The following is a 22,382-nucleotide window of genomic DNA, read 5'->3' on the forward strand; positions in this document are numbered from 1 at the left end:
AGGACCTGGACACAAGCGCTCTGACGAGCCCCCAATCAGCCCCGGCGCCTCAATCACACGGCTCTCAGCCGGAGACAGAGCCGGGGTCAGCGCCAAGGTCGTGACTGACCAGAGAGCAGTGGCCATCAGCGCCTTAACTCCCCCTCTCAGGTCCCAGCCCTCCTCACCTCAAACCCCTCCCCCTTCCCTTCCCCCATTCCCATCCATCTCAGACACAGCCATTTCCCCCCCTCCGGCCCCATGTGTCGGAGAAATTAACTCCTATAGAGAATGCCATTAACCGGTTTATGGACCTCTATCTGTGGTCGTGTCCATGGCTTTTCATTGACATGGTTCATTCTCTTACATGTTTCCTCCCACTGCAAACAGCCATTTTGGTTCTCCTTGCTTGTGGTGGAGTAGACAGCTACACTACTCAACCCTCCTCCTCCTCCTCTTCCTACCTACCTACCGCTTCATCCAACTGGTTGTTGTTGTTTTATTTACTGCTCTTCCTCCCACTAACAAGACAAACAGCCCCTCCCTCTGTCTGCGCCCCTCCCCTCCCCTCCCCTCACCCACCTTTTGGTCCATCCCTCCACTGCTGCCGAACACACCTCCTCTCTCTGTTTTGGCTGAATTAACCAGACTCTGTGTCGTCCGTGTCTTTGTCACCTGAATCCTCACTGATTTTGTGGATTGATCGGATGATTGACAGATTGGGATTGCGACGGCACGCGCTGATGATGTCACGCGCAGGGGATCCTGTGCAATGAATGTCCGACACTCTTTTAGCCTACCTAGCGTATGGCTATTTTAAGAGCACATTAGCTGCAGCAGTGTCTCCTCCCCCCTCCCTCCCTCCCTCCCTTCCTCCCTCGCACCCTCTGTCCCTTTTCTCACCCTCTCCCTGACAGTCTATAGCAGAGTGCGCTCCCTACATCATTATTTCCTTTATCACTGCTGACAGCACTGGATAAGTGTCTACGATATTTCTCTCACCTCCATCCTGTTTGCTCCTGAAGGAAAAGAGGCTAGGGAAGGAAGCGTGTTAGACTATTGGTGCAAATGCTTGGGTGTTTCGATGGGGGGGAGGGGCATGCGAGGACAAAATCATTCTTCGCACCTACAGAAGTGAGACACACAGCACTCTACCTTTGATTCAGAATAGAGAGAGAGAGAGAGAGACAGAGAGAGCATGGCGTCGTGTGACAGGAAGACACAAAAGGAAGACTGCGCGTATGGAGATCGAGAGACGAGAGGGGGAGAGCGGTCGCTATAGAGACGAACGAGTCAGGCGGCAGCCTCATTAGGAATGACCCACCACGCACCGAGCGCGGTCACGTGACCGACCAAGGCAGCGAGCGCAGACATCCTATTTGGAGGCACGGGGAGACGGGGAAGTGTGTGTGTGTGCGCGCGGGGGGGGCTGACTGTACACGGAGAAGTCATCGCATTGTTACGGCTAAGGAAATGTGCGGCACAGCCAGCAGGTGGTCATGAATATAAAATGGTGGGGTGGGGGTGGGGGGGGGGGGGTCTTGGGGGGTTTCTTAAGGAGCGTTTTGGACGGACAGCACCGCCGGCAGGCCTGATTCACTCACTGGGGAGGACAGATAGATGGATGGAGCATGAGGGAGAGAGGAGAGGCAGGCTAGGCTAGGCTAATGTTACACCCAGGCAGGCCTATTGTTACCCAGACAGAGCAGCATGTCCTGTCCTGTCTACTGTAGCTGCAGCTGGTGTAGCCTCTGTAGCCTCTGTAGCTGTGTCCCGATCCACTTCCCCGTCACTCAGTGTCTGTCAGGCGCGCTTTGAGACAGATAAGACTTTTCTTTTCAGCGGACGCTATCTCTAAGCCGCTGGCACAGCTTTTGGTCTCAGTGAAGGGTATTCTCTGGGGTGAACGTTTGGGTTGATAAAGGTGCCAGCATGACACCTGCCTCTTCCACCGTCTGTACACTGTGTGTAGGTGTGTACAGGTGTGTGTGTGTGTGTGTGTGTTTGTGTGTGTGTGCGTGTGCGTGCATTATACGCAAGTTTTTGTGTGTGCTTGTGCTCTACTGCTGTAGGTGTGTGTGCGTCATGTTTGTGTACATGTCTGTGTCTGTGCGTGCTTGTTTGTGTAAAATCAGTATTGTATTTTTGACCCCCTTGATGTCTAAAAGGAAGCGGACACACAATGGGAACCCCTCCCTTATCTCTCTCTCTCTCTCTCTCTCTCTCTCTCTCTCTCTCTCTCTCTCTCTGTCGCTATGTCTCCCTCACTCCTCGGCAGATTAACTCACTCCTAATTCTCATTTCACAGGAAATAACCTATTTTCTCTCTCTTTCTCCGCTTCTCTCTCTCTCTCTCTCTCTCTCTTCTGGTTTGCACACACAACACATGCCCACATCCTTCTTCACACTTTTTTCTGTCTTTCCCCCTCTATCTCTCGCACACACGCACACACACACACACACACACACACACACACACACACACACACACACACACACACACACACACACACACACCTACACACACACACACACACACACACACACACACACACACACACACACACACACACTCACACACACACACACACACACACACACACACACACACACACACACACACACACACACTCACTCACTCACTAACAGGGTAATGAATGCAGCTCAACATAGCACCGCGGGGACATAACTGTACATTCATGCACACGCTCCATACCCTTACAGTCCATTAACTGTCCAGCATGGACAAGGGGCTTCCAGGCCATGCTCCATTCTGCCACACACACACACACACACACACACACACACACACACACACACACACACACACACACACACACACACACACACACACACACACACACACACACACACACACACACACACACACACACACTTGTACAGCTATCTTAGTGAGGACATTCATTGACATACTGTAATTCCCCTAACCCTAAACATAACCACCACAACTAAATGCCTAAGCCTAACCTAAACCCAATTCTAACCTATAACCCTTAAAACCAACTCTTAACCTTCAAACAGCGTTTTGAAGGTGTGTGTGAAGGTGAGGACCGGCCAAAACGTCCTCACTTTCCTAAAATGTCCTCACTTCCCAGGTATGAAGCTCAAATGTGTTAAGATAGCTGTGCAAGAACACTCATGCAAACACACACACACACAAACACACACACACACACACACACACACACACACACACCTGCATGCACGCACGCGCACACACACACACACACACACACACACACACACACACACACACACACACACACACACACACACACACACTCACTCACTAACAGGGTAATGAATGCAGCTCAACATAGCACCGCGGGGACATAACTGTACATTCATGCACACGCTCCATACCCTTACAGTCCATTAACTGTCCAGCATGGACAAGGGGCTTCCAGGCCATGCTCCATTCTGCCCCCTGCTGCCTGTGTGCTGCACCTGCCAGTAACAGGTGTGGGATTCAATTAGAGCAGCATGTCCTCAGCAGTCATTCCGGTAGAAGGCCATGACTGCGGGCGAGGCACCGGCCTGCAGGCCAGCAGAGCCCTCCTCTCCCCACAGCTAAGAAAGAGAACACATACACAACTCCACATGGAGGCCATTTTAGAAACAGCTGCCAAAGAGTGGCCACGCGGGGGGTGCTTACATCATCAAAGTCTAATATTAACCATTAGCATGGCGCTGTCACATCACACGCGAAAAACACCGCGAATTGCTGCCGACAGCCAAAATGAAAAGTCTAAATTTAGCCTCAAGCTGTCGGCGCTCACTTTTAATTGCGTTAGCAGTCAATCAGAAATGGCTACTGCAGAGTAATGGGAGGAGTTTACCTCACTGTCATTCCAGGACATTTCTGGGCCTTTCATCATTTTATCCTGCAGCCTCATATTGACAAGTAACAGCTGACCTGTGCCTGGGAAAGGGATTATGGAGATAGATAAACAGTCAATTATTACGGCAGTACTTCCCTGTAAGCATGGCGGTAATTGGCATGCTAGTTTATGATAGCTACAGGCTGGGTTTTAATCCCTGATAAGGTAAGTTTTCATTAGCCATCTGGCTAGCTAGCAAGGCAGAGACGTGCTGTGTCCCCACTGCCTGATGACTTCCCTGGGCTGATCATGACTGTAAAGATCTCCATCCTCACCCATTCATCTATTGTTCTAACAATCCCACGTACGGTAATCCAGACGCCTCTTACTACAGCTAACCTGCTAGGCCCACCAGGATAATGCCTACTAACACCAAGCCTTACATCTAATGCTTTAAGACCTAATGCGTCATCATAGCCTCACTAGAGCCTACTGCTCTGCTGGAGCTGCTGGAGCTTCCCACTGCTACAATCAGCCTTCCCAGGTAGAGGGAGAGAGAGGGGGGTAGAGTGAGGGAGAGAGGGGGTAGAGTGAGGGAGAAGCAGAGAGAGAGGAGTTGAGTGAGGGAGAAGCAGAGAGAGAGGAGTTGAGTGAAGGAGAAGCAGAGAGAGAGGGGGGTAGAGTGAGGGAGAAGCAGAGAGAGGGAGAGAGAGAGAGGGGTAGAGTGAGGGAAAAGCAGAGAGAGAGAGGGGGGTAGAGTGAGGGAGAAGCAGAGAGAGAGGAGTTGAGTGAGGGAGAAGCAGAGAGAGAGAGAGAGGGAGAGAGTGAAGGAGAAGCAGAGAGAGAGGGGGGTAGAGTGAGGGAGAAGCAGAGAGAAGGAGAGAGAGAGGGGTAGAGTGAAGGAGAAGCAGAGAGAGGGAGAGAGAGAGGGGTAGAGTGAAGGAGAAGCAGAGAGAGAGGGGGGTACAGTGAGGCAGAAGCAGAGAGAGAGTGGTAGAGTGAGGCAGAAGTAGAGAGAGAGAGAGGGGTAGAGAGAGGGAGAAGCAGAGCGAGAGAGAGGGGTAGAGAGAGGGAGAGAGGTAGAGTGAGGCAGAAGCAGAGAGAAAGTGGTAGAGTGAGGCAGAAGCAGAGAGAGGGAGAGGGGTAGAGAGAGGGAGAGAGGTAGAGAGAGAGAGAGGGGTAGAGTGAAGGAGAAGCAGAGAGAGAGAGAGGGATATAGAGAGGGAGAAGCAGAGAGAGAGAGAGGTAGAGTGAAGGAGAAGGAGAGAGAGAGAGGTAGAGTGAAGGAGAAGGAGAGAGAGAGAGGGATAGAGAGAGGGAGAAGCGGAGAGAGAGAGAGGGATAGAGAGAGGGAGAAGCAGAGAGAGAGAGAGGGATAGAGAGAGGGAGAAGCAGAGAGAGAGAGAGGGATAGAGAGAGGGAGAAGCAGAGAGAGAGAGAGGGATAGAGAGAGGGAGAAGCAGAGAGAGAGAGAGAGGGATAGAGAGAGGGAGAAGCAGAGAGAGAGGGGTAGAGTGAAGGAGAAGCAGAGAGAGAGAGAGGGAGAAGCAGAGAGAGAGAGAGGGATAGAGAGAGGGAGAAGCAGAGAGAGAGAGAGGGATAGAGAGAGGGAGAAGTGGAGAGAGAGAGAGGGATAGAGAGAGAGAGGGATAGAGAGAGGGAGAAGCAGAGAGAGAGAGAGGGGTAGAGAGAGCGAGAAGCAGAGAGAGAGAGAGGGGTAGAGAGAGCGAGAAGCAGAGAGAGAGAGAGGGGTAGAGAGAGCGAGAAGCAGAGAGAGAGAGAGGGATAGAGAGAGAGAGAGAGAGGGATAGAGAGAGCGAGAAGCAGAGAGAGAGAGAGGGATAGAGAGAGAGAGAGAGAGGGATAGAGAGAGCGAGAAGCAGAGAGAGAGAGAGGGATAGAGAGAGAGAGAGAGAGGGATAGAGAGAGCGAGAAGCAGAGAGAGAGAGAGGGGTAGAGAGAGCGAGAAGCAGAGAGTGGGTAAACAGGAAGGCTGGGAGCGCAGGTCAGAGTTAATGAAGCCCCCTAGGCAGCGTGTGCGCAGGGTGTGAAGCATGGCCACTGTTTGTGTCTGGCCTGTGAGCATGCCATGTAAGCACAAGTGTGTGCGTGTGTTTTGTGTGTGTGTGTGTGTGTGTGTGTGTGTGTGTGTGTGTGTGTGTGTGTGTATGCTCGCGTGCATGCACGTGCGTATGTACGTGCGCTCCAGGCCTGCGTGTGCAGCCTGGAGGTCGCTGATGAGCCCCTCTGACACCGGGCCCACCCAACATCATTAGAATAAAGGCAGGCTTTCAGACAGGCAGCCTCTATGGCCCCATGGAGGAGAGGAGGGAAGACAGGGCAACATGGGGGAAGAAGAGACGATGGCTGTCTGTTAGTCTGTGCAATAATGAACAGCATCACATAGTATTCAGGGGGGACACTGCGGCAGGTGGAATCATGTATTGAGAGTAAATTGTATTGCAGACCATAATAACTATTTTGCAACCATGATAGATTGCAGTGTATTCTTGTCTGTCTCTCTATTAAAGCCAGTCATAGCTCCGTGTTTAATGTGGACAAGACACATCCTTATATAATGAGTTTTAAGGCTGGAACCAAGAATCATGAGTGACCATAACACATTTCACTTAGAGGAAAAACAACAAATAAAAACAGGGGGGGGGGGGGGGTCCCCGTTGTTATTTTTTGTTTTTTGCTCCAAGTGAAATGTTTTATGCTCACTCATGATTCAGTAGGTCGCTGGTTGGCTTGGTTCCAGCCTTAAAGAGGACATGAAACATTTGATCATATGACTCTAATGGAATGAAAGAGGATCGCACAGCAGGAGAATGTACAAATTCACTGACTTATTCCTTTTGGGCATCCGGCCTTCATCAGTGTGTCCGGATGGCCTTCATCGATGGTCTTCATCAGTATGTCTGGATGGTCTTCATCAGTGTGTGTCTGGATGGCCTTCATCAGTGTGTCTGGATGGCCTTCATCGATGGTCTTCATCAGTGTGTCCGGATGGCCTTCATCGATGGTCTTCATCAGTGTGTCCGGATGGCCTTCATCGATGGTCTTCATCAGTGTGTCTGGATGGCCTTCATCGATGGTCTTCATCAGTGTGTCCGGATGGCCTTCATCGATGGTCTTCATCAGTGTGTCTGGATGGCCTTCATCGATGGTCTTCATCAGTGTGTCCGGATGGCCTTCATCGATGGTCTTCATCAGTGTGTCTGGATGGCCTTCATCGATGGTCTTCATCAGTGTGTCCTGATGGTCTTCATCAGTGTGTCTGGATGGCCTTCATCGATGGTCTTCATCAGTGTGTCCTGATGGTCTTCATCAGTGTGTCTGGATGGCCTTCATCGATGGTCTTCATCAGTGTGTCTGGATGGTCTTCATCAGTGTGTCTGGATGGCCTTCATCGATGGTCTTCATCAGTGTGTCTGGATGGCCTTCATCGATGGCCTTCATCAGTATGTCTGGATGGTCTTCATCAGTATGTCTGGTTGGTCTTCATCAGTATGTCTGGATGGCCTTCATCAGTGTGTCTGGATGGTCTTCATCAGTGTGTCTGGATGGTCTTCATCAGTGTGTCTGGATGGTCTTCATCAGTGTGTCTGGATGGTCTTCATCAGTGTGTCTGGATGGTCTTCATCAGTGTGTCTGGATGGTCTTCATCAGTGTGTCTGGATGGCCTTCATCGATGGTCTTCATCAGTGTGTCTGGATGGTCTTCATCAGTGTGTCTGGATGGCCTTCATCAGTGTGTCCGGATGGTCTTCATCAGTGTGTCTAGATGGCCTTCATCAGTGTGTCTGGATGGCCTTCATCAGTGTGTCCGGATGGTCTTCATCAGTGTGTCCGGATGGTCTTCATCAGTGTGTCTAGATGGCCTTCATCAGTGTGTCTGGATGGTCTTCATCAGTGTGTCCGGATGGTCTTCATCAGTGTGTCTGGATGGTCTTCATCAGTGTGTCCGGATGGTCTTCATCAGTGTGTCCGGATGGTCTTCATCAGTGTGTCCGGATGGCCTTCATCAGTGTGTCTGGATGGCCTTCATCAGTGTGTCCGGATGGTCTTCATCAGTGTGTCCGGATGGTCTTCATCAGTGTGTCTAGATGGCCTTCATCAGTGTGTCTGGATGGTCTTCATCAGTGTGTCTGGATGGCCTTCATCAGTATGTCTGGATGGTCTTCATCAGTGTGTCCGGATGGTCTTCATCAGTGTGTCTAGATGGCCTTCATCAGTGTGTCTGGATGGTCTTCATCAGTGTGTCCGGATGGTCTTCATCAGTGTGTCTGGATGGTCTTCATCAGTGTGTCCGGATGGCCGAAAACGTTTTGTGCTATTGAATAAGTCAGTGAATTTGTACATTCTCCTGCTGTGCAATCCTCTCATTCCATGGATATATGCATTTAGGATTACGCACCAGGAGGGTCTGAGCACAGCGGTACTCCAAGAAACACTCGTATGAATCTAATTCATTACCATTGCTTTCAAGTCTGAAATGTACCTAGATTTGCTAGAAAGCACTGTACAGTACAGTATAAGGATTTTGAACGTTTTCATGAATCAAAGCGACCACACAATCCAAGTCAGAAACACAACAGCATAATGCTGTGAGCCTGTTAGAATTCAAAATACTACCAACACTTAACTAGCCTGTACTACACTGTACTGTACTGTACTGTACTGTACAGTCAACCTACAGTAGTGACATCATCAAGCTGCGCCCTAGTTGGTGAATAGGTGAAATGTTGTTCATCGTTCTACCCAGTGGCGGACTGCATAATCGGGCACGTCGGGCAAATGCCCGGTGGCCTGGCCTGGCCTGGCCTGCCAAATTTTTTTTTTTTTTTTTTTTTTTCTGCAGGCCAGGCCAGGCCACTCACTGAACAGCAGGCCAGGCGCCGCCTACTGGTTTACTAGTGGTTTTATTACTTTATTCAGGTTTAAAGTGGGTGCATCTCATTGTAAAATTGGACTTGGCCCAAATTGGGCTTCAAACGGCCCAAATTGGGCTTCAAACGGCCCAAATCGGGCTTCAAACAGCCCAAATCTGGCTTTAAACGACCCAAATCTGGCTTCAAACGGCCCAAATTGGGCTTCAAACGGCCCAAATCGGGCTTCAAACAGCCCAAATTGAGCTTCGAACGACCCAAATTTTTCGCCGGCGCCCTTCGGACGCCGGCACGCGCGTCGGCCCGTATTGGCCTGGCCTGCTTGGTATCTAATGCCCGGCCTGAATTATGATCCCAGTCCGCCCCTGGTTCTACCAAATGTCAGACTTGAAAGCAGTGCCCTGTCTTGTTTGAGGTGAAATGCAAATGAACTCGACTCATATGTTTAAATGTTTCATGTCCTCTTTAAAACTGGTTATATGAGGATGTTTCAAAATGTCTACAGTATGGAGAAAATGAACCAGGAGCCGTCATGGAGCATCATGTGACTGTTGAGCTCTGTAGAGCAGGTAAAGACCCAGGCTCTTTATTTGAGACCCGGCAATTGAAACAATCCTCACATGAGTGAGCAGCACTGGCAGCCATTCTTAATGCATGGCAAGGTCATGTGGCAATTGAAACAATTTCCCAACAGGAGCATGCACTTGGCGGTGGCAAGGAAAGAGCCCTTTAAGGGGGAGAAACCTTGAGCAGACCTGCCTCTAGGTGGGCGTTCATCTGCCTCCACCGGTTGGGTTGAACCGGATCAACTTTCCCAAGATGGAGCTAATAGGCACAGCTATTTATTTGTCCCAGCTGCTATTTTTGTTTGTTTTCAACGAATCATAGGCCATGCTTTTTTTTTAACAATATGTTTATTAACATTTTTCTCATGCGGTACATACATACATACATACATACAAACATACTGTACAAACATACATACATACATACAGTACATACAGTACATACATATTATGCATACAGTAAACAGACAAACATAAATCAAAATCACAAAGGACAACTTCTCTTTTGTACATACATAAAGAAAGGGTATTAAAATGAAAGGTGTTGCATTATAAACTTAAGGTCAGATGAACCATATTGTGAGGTTTCATCGGAGTACTCATTCCTCCTCATTCCTCATCTGATAGATCCATACTCTTCACAAAGTTAGTAAACGGTCCCCACATCTTTTCAAACATATTCAATTTCCCTTTTCGTATATATGTCAGACTTTCTAAAGGTAATAATAAGCCATACTTACCCTAACTGTGTTAGCCAACTGAATACAAGCTCTGATATACCCTCATTAAGTAATGCTGTTGCTGTACAGTAGTCTTCATTCACTGTGTTTATTGCCGTATGTATGTACTGTATGTGCATGCTACAGTGGTAGACACATCAATAAACGTGCGTTTCTGCTGGACTGCTGGCTACAAAGCAAAGTGCCCCAAAGGGACATTAAAGATTTACTCTACTCTAATGTATAGACAATAGCTTCATTATATCATAACAGCAGATGAGTTGGAAGCTAGTTTGCATGAATACTTCCTTCCTTTGTGCCTGTAGTTGTTGATACAGAGTGACTGTAGACTTTGTGCCTGTCGTCGTTGATACAGAGTGACTGTAGACTTTGTGCCTGTCGTCGTTGATACAGAGTGACTGTAGACTTTGTGCCTGTCGTCGTTGATACGGAGTGACTGTAGACTTTGTGCCTGTCGTCGTTGATACGGAGTGACTGTAGACTTTGTGCCTGTTGTCATTGATACAGAGTGACTGTAGACTTTGTGCCTGTTGTCATTGATACAGAGTGACTGCAGACTTTGTGCCTGTCGTCATTGATACAGAGTGACTGTAGACTTTGTGCCTGTTGTCATTGATACAGAGTGACTGTAGACTTTGTGCCTGTCGTCATTGATACAGAGTGACTGTAGACTTTGCGCCTGTCGTCGTTGATACGGAGTGACTGGAGACTTTGCGCCTGTCGTCGTTGATACGGAGTGACTGGAGACTTTGCGCCGGTCGTCGTTGATACAGAGTGACTGTAGACTTTGTGCCTGTCGTCGTTGATACAGAGTGACTGTAGACTTTGTGCCTGTTGTCATTGATACAGAGTGACTGTAGACTTTGTGCCTGTCGTCGTTGATACAGAGTGACTGTAGACTTTGCGCCTGTCGTCGTTGATACAGAGTGACTGTAGACTTTGTGCCTGTTGTCATTGATACAGAGTGACTGTAGACTTTGTGCCTGTCGTCGTTGATACAGAGTGACTGTAGACTTTGTGCCTGTCGTCGTTGATACAGAGTGACTGTAGACTTTGCGCCTGTCGTCGTTGATACAGAGTGACTGTAGACTTTGCGCCTGTCGTCGTTGATACAGAGTGACTGTAGACTTTGTGCCTGTCGTCGTTGATACAGAGTGACTGTAGACTTTGTGCCTGTTGTCATTGATACAGAGTGACTGTAGACTTTGTGCCTGTCGTCATTGATACAGAGTGACTGTAGACTTTGCGCCTGTCGTCGTTGATACGGAGTGACTGGAGACTTTGCGCCTGTCGTCGTTGATACAGAGTGACTGTAGACTTTGTGCCTGTCGTCGTTGATACAGAGTGACTGTAGACTTTGCGCCTGTCGTCGTTGATACGGAGTGACTGGAGACTTTGCGCCGGTCGTCGTTGATACAGAGTGACTGTAGACTTTGTGCCTGTCGTCGTTGATACAGAGTGACTGTAGACTTTGTGCCTGTCGTCGTTGATACAGAGTGACTGTAGACTTTGCGCCTGTCGTCGTTGATACAGAGTGACTGTAGACTTTGCGCCTGTCGTCGTTGATACAGAGTGACTGTAGACTTTGTGCCTGTCGTCGTTGATACAGAGTGACTGTAGACTTTGTGCCTGTCGTCGTTGATACAGAGTGACTGTAGACTTTGCGCCTGTCGTCGTTGATACAGAGTGACTGTAGACTTTGCGCCTGTCGTCGTTGATACAGAGTGACTGTAGACTTTGCGCCGGTCGTCGTTGATACGGAGTGACTGTAGACTTTGCGCCTGTCGTCGTTGATACAGAGTGACTGTAGACTTTGTGCCTGTCGTCGTTGATACAGAGTGACTGTAGACTTTGTGCCTGTCGTCGTTGATACAGAGTGACTGTAGACTTTGTGCCTGTTGTCATTGATACAGAGTGACTGTAGACTTTGCGCCTGTCGTCGTGGTGATACAGAGTGACTGTAGACTTTGTGCCTGTCGTCGTGGTGATACAGAGTGACTGTAGACTTTGCGCCTGTCGTCGTTGATACGGAGTGACTGTAGACTTTGCGCCGGTCGTCGTTGATACGGAGTGACTGTAGACTTTGCGCCTGTCGTCGTTGATACAGAGTGACTGTACACTTTGAGCCTGTCGTCGTGGTGATACAGAGTGACTGGAGACTTTGCGCCTGTCGTCGTGGTGATACAGAGTGACTGTAGACTTTGTGCCTGTCGTCGTTGATACGGAGTGATGTAGACAGTAGGCTTGCATGTTCGTGTTGGTTTGTCCTTTCCGCTACCTTGAGGCACTGGAGTGTGTGGAGTGTTGTTTATGGGTCACCTACATGCAGAGAGACTGCATTGCTTTCTGCATGCTGTTGATGTCTCTATTTACAGTACAGTACCGTTGTACTTTCATGGCGGTGTCCCACTTTCTTTTATTGGTTGTTATTTTCCACTCTGTGGCTCGCTGCTCCATCAATGCCTCACCCTTTACGGCCTTCATTCTAAGTACTTTTGAGCACAATGTCAGCTGATTTACAGCACACACACACACACTCACTCACACACACACACACACACACACACACACACACACAGCTCTTTATCTGTAGTGATAAAGATGTAATTTGATTGTTGCGTGAAGCAGAGTTGGCATGTTAGTCAAGCAATTGATTGTTCTGCTGCCCGAAAGTGCTGGATTTAACCGTTGTTCTGAACGTTACTTAGCATATTTTAGTCACCCACGTTCATATTTGCAAACCAAACACCTCGGGCGTCCCTGCACTGTAACTAGCATTTTGGTACCACAATGGAGCATGACAAGCCCTCCTCCCTGTGAAGAGCCTGTATTCATTCAGAGTGTTTGTTTATGCCTGAGCTTGATTAGATTCCTGTTTCGCTGCCAGTCTCAAACCCTGCTGGGCGGCCCCCTCACACAAAACAAGCTAATCCCAGGGTGGCCTGGCACCACAGATCACTAGCCACTATCAACAACAGACAGACTGAGAGACAGGCAGACAGACAGACAGACAGACAGACAGACAGACAGACAGACAAGCAGGCAGGCAGGCAAACAGACAGACAGGCAGGCAGGCAGGCAGGCAGGCAGACAGACAGACAGACAGGCAGACAGACAGAGAGACAGGCAGACAGACAAACAGACAGGCAGACAGACAGACTGAGAGACAGACAGACAGACAGACAGACAGGCAGACAGACAGACAGACAGACAGACAGACAGACAGACAGGCAGACAGACAGACAGGCAGACAGACAAACAGACAGGCAGACAGACAGACTGAGAGACAGACAGACAGACAGACAGACAGGCAGACAGACAGACAGACAGACAGACAGACAGACAGACAGGCAGGCAGGCAGACAGACAGAAGAGAGGAAGCTGCATTTCCTAAAGCCTGCTCGCACTGAAGTAACTCCTCCATCTCTCGATTAGGATTCTCCTCCTGCACCAGGCCCCATGCAATATTCAGCACAGTTTTTCAGCAATAGTGTTTAGACTAGACTGATCCATCACTCTAAAGAGGCACTGTGCGACACTGTGTGTGTGTGTGTGTGTGTGTGTGTGTGTGTGTGTGTGTGTGTGTGTGTGTGTGTGTGTGTGTGTGTGTGTGTGTGTGTGTGTGTGTGTGTGTGTGTGTCCCCGCATGTGTGTGTGTCTGTTTGACTGCATTCACATTGGGTCAGATGATCAGGCAATTCACAGCAGGGTCGTTCGTCACTACTTGGTCCGTTTGTGTGACGTCATGTTGTGAATTTTTTGATAGCCATGCTAATTGTAGCACAAGTAGAAATAATGATAATAAACAAATCCCAATTTGAAGAGCGACAGTACGCCATGCGGCTGCGTGGCAACCCTCAGAGCAGGGTCGTCCAGCTCTGGCCAGCTCATCATGGCAGCGAGCAGTCTGTCCTCCATCTCCACAGCTGCTTGGTAAACAGCGAATGCTACAATGTGGAATCAGTGTTCAATGTAAACAAGGCTTCTCTTCCTGTGGGCGTCTTCCGGTCTGATCGCCGGCTATGTGATTGGCTACCGGAGCGTGACATCGGGTTCCGCTTCTCCAAGGGTTGAATATTTTCAACGTCTCCGGTGGAGGGTCGCTCAGTTTTTTCTGTTGTTTTTTTTGCGGAACCCCCTGCGATGCCCACCACCGGAACAGTACCACACTACAATGAATGGAGCGCAAGAGGAGAGGGGGCAGTCCGGCAAGTCGGGACCAATGTGAATTTGGCCTGTGTGTGTGTGTGTGTGTGTGTGTGTGTGTGTGTGTGTGCGTGTTAACGTGTTTGCCTGCATGTTGCGTGTTCCTCTGTGCACTGGGAGGGTATGCATGTGTGTGTCATCTGTGTCCAAATGCCCCTGTAGTGCCCAATTAGTTCAGGGATGCGTTCAATCATGAGGTGACCAGCAGGTGTCTGCTTCTGTTCTCCGAGCCAGAGAGACACATAAATAAGCTGGCAGAGGGAGTCCTCCTCCCCTCTCTCTCTCTCTCTCTCTCTCTCTCTCTTGTTCTCTCTCTCTCTCTCTCTCTCTCTTGTTCTCTCTCTCTCTCTCTTGTTCTCTCTCTCTCTCTCTCTCTCTCTCTTGTTCTCTCTCTCTCTCTCTCTCTCTCTCTCTGTCCCTCGCTCCCCTGTGATGTCACACTGGCGAGGATGCCAGCAGCTCTCTCCATAGATCACCTGACGCACCCTGTGGTCCCAGGGCACCCTCCCTGTCTGGCTGGGACACACAGCGCGTCAGCCAGCCAATTTACACCAGTCCCCAGTGGATGACCTCCACCCACAGCTTACAGTAGCTCTGTGTGTGTGTGTGTGTGTGTGTGTGTGTGTGTGTGTGTGTATATCTGTGTGTCTGTGTACGTGTGTGTGTGTGTGTGTGTGTGTGTGTGTGTGTGTGTGTGTGTGTGTGTGTGTGTGTGTGTGTACGTACGTACCTGCCTACCTCCGTGCGTGTGTGCGTGCATGTGTGTGTGTGTGTGTTGTTTTGTCGGTTGTGCGGATTGTGTCTCGTTTGAAGTAGGTATTGTGTGGGTGTGTGTGTGCAATTTTGTCGGTTGTGCACATTGTGTATCTTTGTTTGAAGTAGGTATTGTGTCCTTGTGTGTTGTGTGTGCGCGTGTGTGCATGCATGCGTGCTGGAGTATGTGTTGCAGTGGGGGGAAAGGAAGGGGAGGCCGAGCCAAACTCACATCTTTACCCCAGGATGCTTCTTCTGAGGCACTACGCTTGACTGAGAGCCAAATTCCTGTCCTGATAAAACAAGCTCCACAATTACCGTTCCGCCACCCAGCAGCAGAGCAGGCGAGCGGAGGCCTTTGAAACAGAAAATGCATAATCAAATCAAAAGTAGGCCCAGATCAATTAGATTAGCGACTACATCTAAGAGGCTGCAGCAGCCAGAAATCTCCCATTTATCATAGCCAGCCGCTCTCCACCACAACGCTGATGTTCTACAAACGAGCTTTTATATGTTCCTTCATTCTCAATCTGATAATGTTCCTCACCTCACTCCCCCCCCCCCCCGTCTCTCCCTCTCTCCCATTCTTCTCTTTGTCTCCTTCCTCTCCATTCTCAACTTCTTCTTATCTCCTCTCATCTCTCACGTCCCCTCCATGTCTCTCCTTCTTGTTCTATTCTCCACACTCTGTGGCCTTTTCCCCATTCTCTCTCTCTCTCTCCCCCCCCTCCCTCCCGCCCCACCATCTCCATGATATCTTTCATTTTACAATGCTTTGTTTTCATTTTCGATCTCTCCCTTCTCCTCTCCTCCTCCTCCTCCTCTCTCCTCCTCACCTTCTTCCCCCCCCGCCTCGCTCCTCTGCTCCAGTCTTTGTGTGTCCGGGGACGCTGCTGCGCATGCAGGCGGCCAGCTCTCTCCAGGAGGCGGAGCATCAGTCGGGGGCGTGGTGTAAGGACCCGCTGCAGTCGGGGGACCGGCTGTACGTCATGCCCTGGACCCCCTATCGCACCGACATGCTGTACGAGTACGCCTCCTGGGAGGACTTCAAACAGAACCGAGCCACCACCACCTACAAGTGAGGGCGCCTCCCACTGTCCCGGATGATCAAGTAGCATCTGCTGCCGTATTGATTGATCTGCCTTTATGCTGTGAATAGGATGTTGAGAGCAGACGGGTCCGACTGTGGTGTCAGCGTGCACGCCGTGAGGTCGTCTGCCATGCAGCGTGTGTGGATCCACTTGGGTTTTGTTAAAGGGGACCCTATATGCGTATATATTTTCATATACTGTATATATATACTGTGACAATGTTGGATTTTCAGATTAAATGAAAAGTTTCGAAATAATGAGGTAAACGTATGCGAGAGGTATCCCCATTAGCAGAAATTGCAGGATTTAAACTCCTGTGAACACGGGTCTGCGCCTTTCATTAAATTCACACATTTTAAAACTGTGACAGTTTCACACAACTTTAACACTACATACATTTTATACATAAAGTCCCTTCAGCTACTTCTGCTCTCACTCACAATGTCAAAATATAAGCGATGCGATGTATCGTTTTTGATAAATTAACGGTTGTTTGACACGAGTGTTCCACTCTTTTTCACAGTCGTTTCTGCTGTCAGCTAAAGAGACAGGAGCTCAAACGAAGCCTTTCAGACAGGCTGAACTGAGGGGCTGCATAAAGGGACAGTACAAGATAAAGAAGGACTTTTTTTTTTTTTTACTGAATCATGCAAAGCTACTCTAGTGGAGTCCCAGAATAAAATAATAAAATATAGAAATAGGAATTAGCATAATAGTTCCCCTTTAAGACTGCAGGCAAATCCAATTTGTTTCTCCAATCCGATCTCGAGGACTGACTGTCCACACTGTTATTAGCAAGTGATGAGGGCACATTTGTGTGTTCAGGCAGCGTTAAGACGTCTGCAGAGGTTGTCGTGGTAACCATAGCTGATAGCAGCGTCCAGAGCGTGTGCTGCTCTGGATGTCATGCCAACATCATGTGTTACATTGCAAGTGACTTTAAAGGATATGGCCTGTGTTTTTTTTAACACATTGCTTAGCGTCAACAAATCCTATGAGCATAACAAAATCAACAATGCGTTCTAATCCCGTTACTTTTTGACTCCCCACGTACCGTTTTTACCGATAATAATAAAATAAAAACTTGAAATACAGCTCACAAAGACTTTAAAGAGTTTAAAAAGTTACTATGAAAAGTCAGGCTGTTGTATTATTACCAAATCAAATTCAAATGGGAGCAAATTCTTCATTACGCCGGGGACTACTTTCGCTGCTAGTACTTTCCTGAGATTTAAATGTGTTTACAGACGACTTATTAAGTTGTTTGAGGAAAAAGTGGCTTGGCGATGATGAAATATGTTGCCCAGAGCCGCATGGCTCTTTGACGTGTTTTTAATCTTTTTTTATGTACATAATGGAGTTCTGTGGCAGCTGGGACATTGGGCATTGGGCACCGCCTACTTGGAGGAGATATGCTGGCAAAACAAAATCATTGCTGATTTTGTTATTTTCATAGGATTTGTTGAGGGTAATCAATGCATTAAAACACACCAGCCTTAGTCCTTGAAGGACAATTTGAAAACCGCTACTTTTTAATGGCCAGAGCGGTCAGACTGACACGTATCTGTAGAAATCAGATTTCAGCCTTCAATATGATTTGCAAAAATCTGATTTCCATGGGTTCCACAGTTCCCATGTGTTTTTTGTTTTGTTTGTTTGTTTTTTTGTTTGTTTTTTGCTGCTCAGACCTCATACAATCAATCTGACTCCAATCTAAAATATGCCAAAAATGAGATGGGCTGGCAGCATTCTGAACATAGCCTTATAGTCTCGTGGTCTAAAGTGTCATTGCAATATGCTGCACCATTCATAGGACCGCTTCTCTTCACAGGTTGCCCAATCGAGTTGACGGCACGGGCTTCGTGGTGTACGACGGCGCGGTGTTTTACAACAAAGAGCGCACGCGCAACATCGTCAAGTACGACCTGCGGACGCGCATCAAGAGCGGCGAGGCTATCATCACCAACGCTAACTACCATGACACGTCGCCCTACCGCTGGGGGGGCAAGTCGGACATCGACCTGGCCGTGGACGAGAACGGCCTGTGGGTCATCTACGCCACCGAGGCCAACAACGGCCGGCTGGTGGTCAGCCAGGTGGGCGAGAAGATTAAGAATACAGGAGTGGATTAATTGTCAGCGCTTATCCTACTAGTCAGGGGAAAGGTCATTATGTCACACATGAATGATTTGCTATTGAGATTATACAAGCACACTGACAAAAGAGTTGCAGAGAGATATCAGGGGCGTGATAGAAGAGAATGAGTTATATAAACATCATTTGCAAGTGGTTAGAGCAGGTTTCAAATCCCATCACAGTAGAATCTGTAGAAGAGGAGTCAACATTTTGCTTTGTATTGTCAGTGTGTGTGTGTAGGGGGAGGGGGCGAGTGTCTTCCTAGCTTCAAACAGTGTTTAAGAGATTCAGTTTCCCCATAGGAACACTTTATTTATTCAGTACTTAAGCTCTCATGACAATGAACTTTTAGTATATTTCAGAAGTTCAACTTCAAAGTAGCAGCTCTCATCTACAGTATGTACAATCACAGGGAACCCTGGTGTCATTGGGTTGTTTACTCTGTATCAGCGTTCCAGTACTCCAGACGCATCCAGATAATTGTTTATAACACTGCGTGTGTCATCTGCACTAATCCAAAATCACATTAACCTTGCGCCGCTCACCTGCTCAAAACTCAAAGCATAATCCATCACGGTGAATTTAGCAATGTCCATGTTTTTAATAGGAATTGCTTCTTCCCCCCTAAAATATGAAAACATGCATGGCCAACGGATAAGAGTACGTATATGATGACATAGTGGAATTCAGCATCTCCTCCCGTCCCGCAGGTGAACCCTTACACCCTGCGCTTCGAGGGCACCTGGGAGACCAGCTTCGACAAGCGGCTGGCGTCCAACGCCTTCATGGCGTGCGGCGTGCTGTACGCGGTGCGCTCCGTCTACCAGGACGACGACAGCGAGGCGGGCGGCGACCTGGTGCTGTACGCCTACAACACCAACCGTGCCCGCGAGGAGCCCGTCCACATCCCCTTCCCCAACCCCTACCAGTACGTTTCCTCCGTGGACTACAACCCCCGAGACAACCAGCTGTACGTCTGGAACAACTACAACGTGCTGCGCTACCCGCTGGAGTTTGGACCGCCAGACCCCACCACGGGTAAGCACACACCCCCCCCCATACACACACCACCGCCCCCCACCGCCCCAGACTGTGTGTGTAAGGAGCAAGCTTGTGAAATGCATATTGCACTTTATGCATTAGGCAATTAGAGTGATGTAAGTGGACAGATACTCATGTCTGCCATGCCTGATGAGCCCATCAATCTTTGTGCTTTATTGGTTACTCAGCTAATTAGCGGTGACTGAGGCACCTGTGTCCTCTGCTTCTATGTATATGATGTATATGATGAGTGTAAAAAAGTAAAGGTTTGTCAGCACACATATTTCTATTTATTAGAAATATTATATTAAATTATATTTCAAAGCATATATTCTGAAGCTATAAAGATTAATTCAGAAACAGAAATGTTATTGGTAATTTTGTGAACTTTGTTAAGGGTATCATAGTTGCTGTTCTGTTTGCTGTCTGGAATCAAATATCACATGGCGTTTTTTCAAAAAGAATTTTGGAAATAATTTTACAAGTTAAATAATTGATTTAAAAGTGATTCAGTGTCATTAAGTATTGATATCAGAGGAACACTCCTGACCTTCAATAAATCCCCTCTTGACTCAGACACTATAACAATATGAAGAAAAACGAGACAGCTCATGGGGCTGTCTGTCAGTCAGTCAGTCAGTCAGTCAGTCAGTCAGGTAACGTTTAGTGAGATGATGTGCTTTCATTGTCAGATGGCCTCTAGAGGGCGTTTTTGACTGTGCGATGCAGTTTTTCATACAGAGGCACAAAATCAAAAGTTGCTGTATAGAAAGGAATCTAGTCTCTATGTGCCCAATCTGGGAACCCATCTGGGAACCCATCGTTTTTTCCCCCGATGCAAGTCGAAAGTGTGTCTCAAGAGATTACTATGTGCCTGATGTGCACATCATGTCATGTCTGCCATGTGGAGATGTACAGTCAGCAGACACACGGTAGAGTCTCCCGGTGTGAAAACTAAAGTGAAACATTCCACAGTCAGTTAAGGGGATTTGCAGATAGACAGTATCGTCTTCGCTGCCCTACAGACTTTAACGGTACAGTATGTGACTTTAACGTGACCTTGTGGTATTTCAGTGGAATTAGGTAAATTAATGTGTCGCAGTGCTTCAGTGCAGAGAAGGTTGTTTAGTTGAGGCTGCTTTCTTGGACATACAGAGAATGTATTTCACACAAAATGTATGTATTGGCAATGAATGCCTGCATTCATAAAAGGAAAATGACAAGAATTCATAAATAAATAAGTTCTTTTTTTCTTGGCTAATAAGACTGTTGTTATTCAATTATTCAGTAAAGTACATTTTCCATGCTCAAACACGACCATGTAGCCTAATCATCATCCTTCTCAGAAGGCCCGGGTGTGTTTGTGACTGTTGCAGGCTGTAAGATCCATAACAGCCTTTTAAAGAGGTTCTTCACTGTGATCTGGGCGGCTGGCTCACTTACCAGACTGTCACGTTGCCGTCCCCACCCACGGGCGCAGCAGAGAGCAGCCTCTCAGGTGTGATTGCAGCAGTGCTGCATGTCCAGTTCTCTGTGTAATGGTTGATGAAAGAGTCATCCTCAAGTGTTGAGGGAGAGGGTAAAATGAGCACACCACACTTGTCTTTTGACAGTCCATCAATATGAGTAGGAGGTGTGGGTGTATATCTGAGGCCTGCATGAAGCTCGGATTAGGCCCGGAGAGAGGAGCGCCAGAGACAGACAGCGCCGTGGAGTTGAGAGCCGGGACTCTGCGTTTGATCAGCTGGGATTTTCTCGCCCGGATGTGTTGCTTTTATCGTCGCATTAGGTCTGCTTGTTGTTAGCAATGGTGACTTCTCCCTTACATTTGATCAATTATTTACTTCTCTCTGTCTTGTGATCGTGCTTTCTCTCCGTCTTCTGCCGCCGCTTGTCCCACTCCCTCTGGACAGCAGGAGGCAGCGATATGAAGACATTGAAGCTTTGAGAGGCTCCAAAAGTCTTTGTTACCCCAATTATTGTCAGGCTAACTTTTGAACTCCACTTCTGACAGACATCTTACAAAATACATCTTACATTCACAAGAGCTCTCTCCTTCACTCCCTTGATCTCTTTTTGGGATTTTCAGTCTGGCTCCAACAAAAACTCTACCCTCTTATATCTCTCAAAATGGCGCGCGCGCGCTCTCTCTCTCTCTGTTTACCCTCTCTCTGTCTCTCTCTCTCCTTGCCCCAGGCCCTCTGACCACCACCCAAGTGACCACCACTGTCCCAGCCAGGCCGTTCACCTCCAGTGCCAGCCCCGCCACCACCCGCCCTCTGGCCCCCACCTCACGCCCCATTGGCTCCATCAACAAGGGCCCCGACCTGCGGCCAATCACGGCCACGGTGCCCGTGACGCGCCGGCCGCCCCGCCCTCCCCCGGGTCCCGAGACCCACGTGTGTGAGTCCAGGGTGGCCCGGGGGGTCCAGTGGCCCACCACACAGAGAGGAGAGACGGTGGACCGCCCCTGTCCCAAAGGATCCCTGGGTAAGGACATCTGCAGTGGGGGACTACTAGCTGTATGTGCTGTGTGTGTGTGTGTGTGTGTGTGCGTGCGCGCGCGCGTGCGCGTGCGTGTGTGTATGAGTGCACGTACATGCGTGCATGTGTGTGTTTGCGCACATGAGTGTATGTCTGCACATGTTCACACAGCATGTTTGTGTGGTCATACATGTTTTTCCTTCTGCGGTTGTCTTCTTCTTCTTCTTCTTCTTCTTCTTCTGTCCCCATGTTGCTCTCCAGGCAGGCTCCCTCAGGACTGCCACATGAAAGCCTGTCCTCCACAAATGAAACAGGCGTCTCTCGCTCACAAACACAAACAGCTGATTGAAAGTGGCGAATAATGAAATGAAAGGCTTCCACAACAGAGGCCTCACCTCCCTTCATGCAATACCAGCGAACACGCAGCCATCAAATAGCTCTTCTCTAGTCGCAGGAAAAACACTCTCCCGTCTCTTCATCGCCGGGGCCTTTTTGCTGTTTCTGTCTGTTCTCGCCGTGAAAACGACAGTAACATTAAATTACCAGCTGGCTTAATTGCCGTGTCTTGGCAGAGCTCTCAAACCCGATCTGTGGTCGATGGAGGAGAGGATAGAGGACGGTGGGGGGGGGAGAGAGAGAGAGAGAGGGAGAGA

General features: G+C 48.7%; 1 protein-coding gene across 1 annotated transcript in view; it reads left to right on the forward strand.

Moving 5' to 3' along the window:
* adgrl1a (adhesion G protein-coupled receptor L1a) overlaps window positions 1-22,382 on the forward strand; it is a gene marked incomplete at both ends in the record, with an annotated part of 68,873 nt that overhangs the window by 40,494 nt on the left and 5,997 nt on the right. Inside the window, 4 exon segments of the mRNA XM_083649961.1 lie at window positions 15,848-16,055; window positions 17,900-18,164; window positions 18,915-19,242; window positions 21,442-21,735. Of these exon segments, the coding sequence (XP_083506087.1) occupies window positions 15,848-16,055; window positions 17,900-18,164; window positions 18,915-19,242; window positions 21,442-21,735 (1,095 nt within the window).

Source organism: Poromitra crassiceps (genome assembly GCF_964638095.1).
Source record: "Poromitra crassiceps genome assembly, chromosome: 13".
NCBI classification, from domain to species: Eukaryota; Metazoa; Chordata; class Actinopteri; order Beryciformes; family Melamphaidae; genus Poromitra; species Poromitra crassiceps.